We start from the raw sequence: 11,188 nt of genomic DNA, 5'->3' as shown, positions 1-11,188 counted from the left end.
AACACACCTTTATCACTTTACGACGCACATAAAAACCACTAGCAGCACATTTTAGTGACGTATCGATGTATTTTAATAAGCCATACAATCAAATTCATTACGGCCATCAGCCTGCGGATAGTGTGAAGGGATTTTCATGATTTAAGCTGGATTCATAATTCATTTAAACGGGGACAGAAAAATAAAATATAATACAAAAATAATAAATGAGAAGACGTCAAGCTCGGTTTTACTGTAATTTGCGGTGTCATCAATTCTGCGTGTGGATTTCACAGGAGGCAGCATGTGTGTGGTAACATTGATACAAAAAAAAAAAAAATAGCTTAAGCTGTGACAGTAACAAAGTCTTAGCTTTGTCTAACAACATCAGAGAGCACCTAAAACGATGATGAGTGTTAAAAACTGTAATAACTGTGCAACCGAAAGAGGTCTCAAGTCATTTCTCTCCCATCTGGCTCAGCACCATCATGTACGCTTATTAGCTTTCTTAGTTTTGTTGTATAACAACAGGGCCAATATACTTAGGGTGAAAACTCTAAAACCTAACTTTCAAAATTACGTGTCTCCTCTTTGGTCAATACTGAACATGACTCATAGGACAATACAGCTGACATTTAAGATAATATTTCCTTGAAATCGCAACAATAAAAACTCTGTCCGCTCCAGTAGATACACAAACTACACAATCTGTATTACATTACGTCGGCTGCCCACAGGTAGGCCCCTATTAAAATCAGCTCTACTCTGTATACTCAGTCCACTAGAAAAGGAAAATCTGCATTCGTTGTTTCAGATTACTCGTGGAGTGCATCGTACAAATTCAAGAAAGAGGTTCCCCCGAAATACAAAACATTTGTTCCCAATCTGCCCGAAATAGAAGAGCAAACCATATCGACCTTCTGCTGACGTGAAACATTTGGGTTTGACATGATTGTCACAAAAACTACAAAGCCTTTTAGTAAAAAATACACTTATTACTGAACACCGAAGCGAACGCACTGCAGAGATTTTTAATATTCGAAAGTTCACTTGATGCGATTTCATGATTCTTAATTTTAGCTTTAAAAAGTTCCTCATCAAAAATTCGTCAGGGCTCAGAAACACGGTCGAGGAGTCCCATCCAGTGGAGTTGATGATGAATGGATGCATTAGGGGCTTGTGTTGTTTTTTTTGGGGGGGGTGATAAAGGACAACAGCTCTTCAAGCTGCAGCGGAGTTAGTCGGGTTTAGGTTTACGCTGGACGTCGATACTGGAGGACAGTTCTTGCGGGCTGGACTGGAATAGGGGTCCTAACTGTTCTTGGTGCCCAGGTGTAGAACACGGCCAGCCGGAGTTTGCTTAAAAACCTACATGGGAAAAAGCAGAAGCGTCAAAGTTGTGCTGGGCTGTTTGATTTGATTCATTCGGCAGAGAATCCTGCGATTTGATGAAAACTGGAACTATGAAGAGTGAGACGCTTTAGCACAGCACGACTGTGCTCCCATAGTAATACACTTAAAGTAATGATATATAATCACAAAACAATGACTTAGTATCTTAAAATAATGTGAACATTTCTCAAAATAATACTGTTTATACTGAAATAATATAGAATCTGAAATAATTACGCAATAAGGAAATGTCTCAAAATGATGACATAGATGACACAGTACCTTGAAAGATGATACAGTACCTTGAAATACTGACGAGGTATTTCTAAATAATGACTTAGCTACTTGAAATAATGAGGAAATTTCTCAAAATGGTGACTCTGTGTTTAAGACAATTGGTATAATGAGATTTCTTTTGAATAGGGTCTTAGTATTTGTATATAATAGCTTAGTATCTCAATATAATTCAATAATTTATACATTTATAAACAAAAGTATTATTTAGTATCTTAATATAATGACTTAATAGCATTAAATAGAATTGCAAACTTTCATAATTTAACAACTAAGTATCTTGAAATAATGACACATCTTCTTAAGCTGGTGAAAAACTTGACTGTATTATTTAGAGCTACTATGCTATATTGACTTACATGATATATTTTTATCACACTGGAAGAAATTGGCTTCCAGATATGAGTTTTGGGTAACAGACATTTTTCACTGCCGCATCTATACGCCCCGAGAGGCTCTAACTGTCCACCATCGTCTCCACCAACCTGTGCTATACGCTCTCCATGTCTTCACTGGCGTTGCCGTCCTCCTTCACAGCTTCTCCTTCGCTGGCAGCCTCCTCGACGTGGGCCAACATGTCAGCCATGAGCGCCTCCTCCAGCCTTTTCCTCACACTGTACACCAGCTCCTCCTGTTTCCTACGAATAAAAACAACAGGAAGCGGTTACAGTTGGCAGTTGCAGCTGCCTACAACAGACACTGAATCAGCACAGAACAGATGGCACGTTCTAACTGGGATCAGTGGTCACTTGTTATGGACTGTGGAAATAAACCGTGTTAACACTGGGCAGGACGGAGATGACAAAAGGAGACAAGTTGGTTTTAACCTGGCAAATCTCTTTGCAGCTTTGTAAGTAATATTGTGTTTTGGCAAATAAAAGCAATCTCACAACTGGTAAGACGGATAACAGATCCTTCTGTACAAGCTGTCATTGGCCTATTATTTCCTATTTTTAAGACGTGCTGAAGGACACGTCCTCACTTTGTCTAATCCAACTGTTTCACAAGCTAATTTTGATCAACACTGAAAAAGCCAAACATGGGACCTGATGAATCTGAGCCCATGATTCATTTGCACTCATTAGTGCCTGGCCAATCACAACCATTTATCCACTTTTTTTTTTTTTTTTACAGAGAAGGCTTGAAAAGACCTGTGATCTGATGGATACAATATCACCGGTTAAAACATGGTACAGGCAGTGGCATGCATAAGAATGCTTGCCTTCAAATGGCACTGGGTCAGTAGTGTTTATTGATGATCTGACAGCAGACTGAAGCAAGTGCGTGGGAATATACCGTCTGCTCAGATTCTGCACAATGACGCAAAGATAAGATCGACAATAACCAACCCAGGAGATTTGAAGGTAAAATGTGGAATATTCATAGTCAGTCAGCTGATCTCAACCCAGTGAAGCTGCATTTCACCTGCTGAAGACAAGTCTGAAGATTGAAAGACCAACGAAGTAACAACAACTGAAGTAGACGGCAGTAACGCTGCAATATAACAGTAAATATAACTAGTCAAAATGCCTACAAGAGTCATATAATATTCATATTTATGTGGCAACACTAAACTGAAAGTCAGCATTTCAATTCGTCGCTATTGTTTTGATTTCAAATATATGGTGGTAGCATACACTGTAGGTCTATCCAACTGAGTCATTTTTAAAGGAAAAGGGGAAATGTTCAAACAGGAACTTCATTTCAGATCCAACTTTTAGGGCCTGTTCAGACCTTGAATTAGTGAATGCCCTCCGGACGCATTGAGATCACATGTCTGGGTCGCGGTTAACCAACAAAATAATAAATAAAATAAAGTACAAATTTACAAATGAAAGTAATATGAGTACATGAGTGTGATTCTGTCATTAAGTAACATATCAGCATGAGGTTAATTATTGATATGGAGCATATAGAAAACATATGGAAACGTCCACTGCTGGAGTTATAATCTGAGTTTTGTGTGGGTCTAACTAACGCCCAGGTGGAGATCAATAAATATTAACTTGTCCGAGTCACGACGCCCACCGCAATAGTAGACATCCATCAGAGATGGCAGCTGTTAAAATATTCTACTACACCCCAGGTTTTGGGACGTAGTAGGTTTATTTGCACCCAGGGCGCAAAATTGAGATCCGATCTGGAGACGCATGTTAATGCCAGGTCTGAACACACGTACCTAAAGCTGGTCGCTTGCGGTTGAATAGCCCAGATCGGATCTTAATGCAAGATCTTAATGAAAAGGCTCCTAGATGCTGTGTGTAGCAATTAACAATCTGGATATGACATTGTCAAAAAGAAATGGTGATCAACACACGGCAGCACTCTGCGATCACCCACCTGATATCCTCATCTGTGACTATGAAGGCCTTGCACAGTGGCTGTGCAGTGTTGAGCCAGACTCCTGGGTTCTTCTCCACCGCGGCAGACAGCTGCCCAGTGATGGGAGCAGCGCTGGTGTGGAGAGCACTCGCTATAGCCGAAAGGAGAGTTTTGTCTGTGCAGCCTGGACCAACACCTGGAGGAGCAGCACAGTGGTTAACAGACATTTTAAGAAACATCAGACTTTCACTGCCTGTGTTTCATTTCAATGAGCTGTGGTAGAAATACTGCCTTGGCAATGTGTCTGTGAAGGTTCTCAGTCATCCAGGTCATGGTATATCCAAAAAGTGTTTAAAGAAAAGGCAACTGGAGGAGAGAAAAAAAAACCTCTACAAGTCCAGCTGCCTTTCTTAAACACGTTGTGGATATTGTCTTGGCAAGAAATAAAGATGGGTTCCCTTAGGAAATACTGTTCAACTATTTCACCTTGCAAGCCTTTAGGTAGTTCCATTGTTTTCACCAGCTCCTCTGCAATGTCAAAAGCATTAAGACCACTGAGTTTCTTCTCCCAGAAGAGCTGTGAACAGAGACAAAGATTATTTTAGCCGCCGGCGGGTTTGATAAAAATTAAACCCAACACAAATAGATACTGTTGCTTCCAGTGCAACGGACAAACCCACCATGAAAACATTTAAATTAAATTCTGGTTTGTCTAGTTCCACATTTCCTTTCAGACTTTGTTCGGCACAAGTCATCTGACACTACACCAGTATCAGGTAACAGCTTCCTGGTGTGTACGGTTGGATAAGAGACAGCCGTTGGTTTACCTGTCTGGGCTGGTCGACTGCTTTCTGAGGATCCGTCTTCACTTTGTTGTTGGGATGGTTGGTCACCTTGGTAACAGGCTGCTTAAAGATGGAGGCCGTCTGCCTGACTGGAAGCGACGTGTTCAAGTCGGGCTTCCCCTGAAAAATACCAAACACACGAGAGAAGGATGAGGACACAAAGGACAAGAGGAGAAGACGAGATAAAGGGCTATGGAGCAGCTGATTATAAACACACAAGAGGACATACAGTACATCTCATGATTCAGCTTTTAGAGCTTAACAAACTAAACCCAGACTGAAAAGAATTACATGTCGTCCTACACCTGTTTAATTTAGAAATATTGAGAAGACTCTATGGGTCCAGAAGAGAGGGACTAGTTCTTTAAAGGGAAAAATCAATGTTTCTTTGATGCTGTATGAGCTATTTATCCACCGTCACTGTATTCCCTACAGTAGATGATGGTCAGCACGCCTCCAGTTTAGAGAAGCGGAGAGGAGTACTGGCATGGAAATAGAGTAATAAACGACTGTGGGTGGGGTTGGAAGCGAGGCTTTACAGCCCACCACTAGATAGTATAGTAGAACATCATTTTGAGTGTACGTCACATTTAAAGTAATATTGCTTCCTTACTTTGTCGTCAAGCAGCCTTCATCGACGGAGACCAGAAGGCGTTATACGACTCTCTAAGCCACCAGACAAAGTTAACAAACCCAGTAAATGCTTTTACTTTGCAGAACATAGGTTATTATTCTTCTGCTGCTGCTGCTGCTTCAGCCTTTTAGTTAGTTAGTGCTTTTGTTTGGATTCAAATGTTAAAACCGCACAGTGGTAGAGCAGCAACTTAGAATAGGCTTTTAATAGAGACCATAGTTCAATATTTTGACTTCAGGTCGCGGTCAGAAAGGGAGGTCTGAGGACAAGCAAAGGTGATAATATACTAGATATAAACTAAATAGCCTTTTTGCTCATTGCTTGGCTTCCATGCCAGTACTCCTCTCTCTGCTTCTCCAAACTGGAGGCACGCCAGCCACCACACAACTGTGACCGACCGTGGATAAGTACCTCACACAGGTCCACCTCGCTGTGGTATCCTCTTCATCCAATCGCTTTATACAGAGCAAGGCCTCCAAACACGGCCGAGTATTCAGTCTCACCTTGTTCTGGTTGTTGTTGTCGTACCGCAGCCTCTGCCGGTTCTTGTTCAGCTTGCTCATCAGCATCTTCCCCGTGCGGAAGTCGAAGGAGCTGAGGTCCATCTGGTTACCGAGGTAACGGGCCAACTGAGGCTTGCTCCGAAACTTCTTCCCAGATGGACTAAAACCAGGTGGGTGGACAAATGAGAAATCAATATATTAACACAAGCTTGCTGGAGAAGGAAGGAAGACATCAAGACTGAGAACAACAACAACAACAACAAAAAACAAGAGGCGAAGGCGGGTAAAAAACAACAACAACAACAACAACAACAACAGACAGGTCACACTTGAACACAGCTGACAGGAGAGAGCAGCACACAACGGGACATGCAACAAGTCAGAAGCAACAAGAAGCAGGAGACATTCAAACGAGCAATGGCGCTGAAATCACATATTACTTTCATGAAATGGATGCAATCTTCATGATTACTTTACAATCTAAACCCTGCCATCTATTTAAAAAGCTCCACACATTCTAGCAAGATGAGTAAACACGTTAAAAACAGGTTTAGCTTGAACTTCCTACCCAGCTCTGATACGGATCCCTACAACAAAATTAGTGGAGAAAAAAAAAAAAAAAAAAAAAACACTTGACCAAATGTTTCTGAATGGAAACGTTGTAGCTCCACGTGCGGGAGCGACAACATCTCGAGCCGGGAGCGATGGCCAAACAAAAGGAACAACTGTAGGTGGATACGTGCTAGTAACTCATGCAGATGTAGCTTACATCACACACCACAGTTAACACCGGTAAGATTGTACAGTTAGCCTACCACAGACTATACAACCGACCCGCCTCCCCCCTCTCTTGTCTCTGTTCCTCATCTTGCTCTTCTCCTCTGCTAAATGAGAACAAATCTGTCGTTGTTGATTCACTTCACTGGGAAATAAAGAGTATTACACTGAGTTTCATTCATCACAAGGCCTCGCCGTGTTGCCGCTGCTACTACTACTACTACTACTACTACTACAACTACAACTAGCCTGCGCGGCTGGACGGACTGCTTCTTAACCCAAGTACTGTGAGAGGAGGTGGCCTGGCTGGCCTTGTTGCCCTGCCGCAAACAAACCCCCCATTCCCTCCCCTTCTCTTCTCGTCCCAAACTTTACACCGTCCCACCGTCCCCCCCCTCCCTCGTCACACTTCTGTCTGTTTCCGCCCGCAAACTTTCTCTCTCGTGTAACTATTAAAGTTTTGCAAGCCTTCGTTCGTTTAGTACCTAAAATAATAGACATCGCTTTTTCCAGCTGACAAACCCGACTTTCTGGTCACTTCTTCCATTTTCCAGCCCTTGGGGAGAGCAGTGCAATCCCACCTTTTCTTCTCCATTTCCCACGCGAGTAGCCTATAAATCCACTAAAGGTTACTGCGATTAGCCAGACTGGGTTTTTAAGAAATGTGTCGATATAGTTTTTGGTTGGCAGGCCAATCGCTTCTTACGCTTTTGTTTCGACCATATTACAACATGCGCCTCCTGTAATGGGATCTCTCGGCTAGCAACATCTCATCTCTTTGTCGTCGCGCAGATCGCTCCGCCGCGGACCTCAAGCCTCATCACTACCTGCCCGTCTCGTCGGGGCACGAGGGCTACATCCGCAAGGAAGAACGGGGCAGCGCGGCGACGTCAAGACACCGCGAGACAGCCGGAACTAGGCGGCAAATTGGGGGGGATTAGGACTTCAACGTAAAATATAACTTCAGTTGACCAGAGGAAAGTTCAGTTCAACTCTTTTGTTTCTAATTGTTTTTATTATTCTGAAATGTTTTATGAACTCTGGTGTCAGTTAAAATTATGATCTTAATTTTCATAGTATTTACCCGATCGGACCGGTAGCAGTTCCATACAATTGTATTAGACACATTTAAAATATGTAATTTTAGTCCGATAAAAGTGGTTGAATAATCAATTTCACATAATTTTAGTGAGATTACGTTTCTGAAATAATTTTGTGAATTTTTAAACCTAATAATAAAAGTAGTTGCTCATTAAACGAAAGTTTACATGATTTAAATTGAAGACTGACGTTTGGGATTGACTTAAACTAACATTTTTCGGTCTTGGGCTTTGACTTTTTAAAGATTTTTGGTATTTAACTATATCTCCAGTTCATGAATAACTGAAGTGAGGTAGGTCTTTTGGAGTTTCGACTTTTATTTTGAAGTATCCTTCCGGAAGTGTCATTTTCTGTTCTGTCCAGCTCGACGCTCGTGGCTGGCGGCTCATCAACGTTAACCTATAGGAAACATAAATTAGGCTACTGCTAGAAGTAGACCGTAAACAGAAATCACGAAGCGACAGTGACAGCAAAGCACGAAACGCCGCCGAACAATTAGATCCAACAGTGGCTGTGAAATAAAAACATTCACTCGAGGCTCGCCAAGCAAAAATGTTGGAAGTTTCGTGCGAGCTGCGTGTAACCGGAGAGCCGTTTCGACCATGACAATGCCGACCGTTGTCATTCAGACTCGAAGCCGGCTTTTATGAATGAACAAAGTAGATTTTCTCGAGCAAACGGGACGCCGTTTAAAAAGCATGTCATGCACTCGTGTTCGGTTTGTGCATCCAACAGCGGTGCATAAGAAAATCATATCTACTTTGCGCGGCTCCCATCTACGTCGAAATAGCCCACTGTCGACGCAGTGTCGACTCCATGATTAATTCCACATTAGCTGTAAATATGAGGGAAATTAAAGCATGCTAGAGTGATGCTAAAAAAAAAGACGGACATCCTGGCTGGAGACCACTGCACTGCTGTTTGCAGACCGCGAGAGCGCAGACTGGATTTTCCTAATCGATGATAAACATACTTTGCAAATATATTAGAAAAACGACATATCACGCATCAAACGCTACAAAAACGACTAAAGCCCTCGCTGGCGGTTTCATTATTCTTTAGACGATGTACTTACTCGTTTTTATCCATCTTGGAGACACTATCTCGTTTTCTCCCTCTCGCTATGTTAAATCCCTTCTCCCCTCTCCTCTTTCAGTCCCCTCCCCCTTCGATGTTAGAAATGAAAGACATTATCCACGCAAATTTCGCAGTCCGACAGATATAAATGAGCATAAAATCTGACCGAAAAAGGCGGATTCTCAGTGTGAATCTTGGTTTACAATACTTGACTGAATGTCTCTAATCTAGCAGAGATTATTCATTATAATGTCAGAGACTGTAAATATGAATTATCTAGAATAACTCTCACATTAAGCACTACTGTTATGTCCCAAATAGTCAAAGATCAGGCTCAGAAAGCCTGTAGCTGCACGATTAAAATATGTCTAAATGCAAACATGATGGAACTGCATATGAAATGTGACAGAAAACCATTTCAGCTGTTGGAAATATACAGAAATGACTGGACACATTAGGGTACAATTAAAGATTTATTCACATTTTGTAAATACTGGGTCAGACAACAACATTTATACAGAGTGCATCCGGAAGTCCAAACTGCTAACAAGCCCTCAGTGACCGACTGTGGAGACAGGGCATCCCACTTAAGCTCGCGCTGTGTAAGCATATCCACCCATGTGCCCATCCCCAAGCTCTGGTCCTGTAGGCAGAGACATGGCCCATTTATTAGCAAAAAAAAAAAAAATGTACATAAATACATTTGATTGAATGAGTGAAAAGCACATCATTCCTGTCTCTGAGGAAGGAAACCCTTTTGAGAAACCTTCATCTGAGGCAACAGGTGAATGATTTCAGGGTAGAGGGTTTGGAACGGGTTGGAGGGCTCCAAAGGTGTATTTACTATTACAAGGGCATGGGATTGAGGTTGGAATATTAGGATTATAATACTAGGCGAAAACTTTAAAAAAATACATATGATACAATATTGTCCCATTATTGATAATGACGTACAAAGTCAAAAAATATTTTGTAAATCTGAATTTGTTTTCATTGAAAACTCCTTTATTCCTGCAACCATGCCAACTAAGAAGCTTACAAGAACAGCTTAACTGCTGTTGTTTCTATTACCAACCTACTGTAAGCTTTGGTTAGTGAGCAGCGCTGATGTTTGAGGGTCTCTTTGGGTGCTTGCCTGTGAAGATGCATGAGAAGAATTTATTGCCAGATGCAAGAGAGAGGTGAGGGTGAAATTTAACCATGACTCAGGATGTTTATCTCAGCGTTCACCTGTCATGACCCACAGGCGCCTGCATCTTATCAGAGGTCCATATTATTGGTGGTGGAGGGGGGTGGGGTGGAGCCAGTGAGCAATCCAACCTATCCAACTGAAACATGTCGGCTGCAGTGGCAGTACACTCACATTTCGGGGTTACTCATCCTTCTTGAACTTTCCTCTAATGAACGGCACATAGTCTAGAACTAATCGCCAGTCTGTGAAGTGAATGACCGCCACGCCACCCACTGTTCCCCATGCAACCATATTTGGTACCCTGGATGGAGGAAAACATTAAGTAAACAAAGGGTTTACTAAAAGAAACAGAGATGTATTCACACAATCTGCTGCAATATACACACTGTATATCGGCACGATTACATTCCTTATTTCTGGCAGCATGGCAATCAAATAAAAAGATATTCAGGACGAGAGTTTTAAGTTTACGAACGAAATACTGACACAGCAAAGGGCTTTTTTTTTTTTTTTTTTTTAAAAACCTACCATTCCTGAAGATCAGTGGGCAGCAGGAGCTTGAATTTAATATACATATAAACCTTGGGTTATTTAGTGATGAGCAAATTTAAAGAAGGTAGCTTTAAAGCTAATTTGCGATATACATGGTCAAAAAAATAATGGCATTTCCAGCTATTAACTAAACAATCTTCATACATTAGTAAGCACACCTATGAGCAAACGAAAACAAAAATAGTCACTGTAAAAAAATTCAACATATTTGAGAATTAAACCATCACATTATCGTAATTTGTCCACTATGTGTTAGCAAATGAGTGTGGGCAGTTTGTTCTTAGTTAAGGGACTGATTTTGATTATAGTTAACCAGAATTAAATGTTTAACACACGTGAAACAACATACTATTCACATTTTTTTAACTGTAATAATGTGCCTGTTTTGCTAAACAAAGTTAGGTAGCATGCTAACTAGCCCAGCTAGCTAAGCCCGTAGGAAATAAACAAACATGCTAAGCTAAAGATGGCTAGCGAGTCAAACGGGTCACACAGAAGGACACACCGATGTCAATAACGC

At 41.4% G+C, this 11,188-nt stretch overlaps 1 protein-coding gene across 4 annotated transcripts; it reads right to left on the bottom strand.

Annotated features, from left to right (window-relative positions):
• Positions 1-54: 54 nt before the first annotated feature.
• On the bottom strand, positions 55-8,982 carry mbd3b (methyl-CpG binding domain protein 3b). Of its 4 annotated transcripts, none has more exons than XM_084548914.1 (7): positions 8,923-8,982; positions 5,970-6,129; positions 4,815-4,952; positions 4,474-4,564; positions 4,006-4,183; positions 2,151-2,303; positions 55-1,347 (listed from the first exon to the last, which is right to left on the bottom strand). In XM_084548914.1, the coding sequence occupies exons 1-6, from the start codon at positions 8,934-8,936 to the stop codon at positions 2,156-2,158; spliced, it is 729 nt and encodes a 242-aa protein (XP_084405040.1). In that variant the 5' UTR covers positions 8,937-8,982; the 3' UTR covers positions 55-1,347; positions 2,151-2,155. The 4 variants fall into 4 exon arrangements, with proteins under 4 accessions (XP_084405040.1, XP_084405037.1, XP_084405039.1 ...); XM_084548911.1 differs by lacking the exon at positions 8,923-8,982 and adding an exon at positions 7,232-7,611; XM_084548913.1 differs by lacking the exon at positions 8,923-8,982 and adding an exon at positions 7,328-7,611.
• Between the last annotated feature and the right edge of the window lie 2,206 nt (positions 8,983-11,188).

Source organism: Chelon labrosus (genome assembly GCF_963514085.1).
Source record: "Chelon labrosus genome assembly, chromosome: 7".
Lineage (NCBI taxonomy): Eukaryota > Metazoa > Chordata > Actinopteri > Mugiliformes > Mugilidae > Chelon > Chelon labrosus.
The sequence above is the reverse complement of the archived record's forward strand: the minus strand, read 5'-3'. Positions and strand labels throughout refer to the sequence as shown.

Coding starts and splice junctions, on each gene's coding strand:
- mbd3b (XM_084548911.1), bottom strand. CDS start 7,341: ATGGAGAAGAAAAGGTGGGATTGCACTGCTCTCCCCAAGGGCTGGAAA. Junction 4,565..4,814: donor CAGTCGACCAGCCCAGACAG/GTAAACCAACGG, acceptor CTCTGTTCACAG/CTCTTCTGGGAGAAGAAACT. Junction 4,184..4,473: donor ACTACCTAAAGGCTTGCAAG/GTGAAATAGTTG, acceptor CTGCTCCTCCAG/GTGTTGGTCCAGGCTGCACA.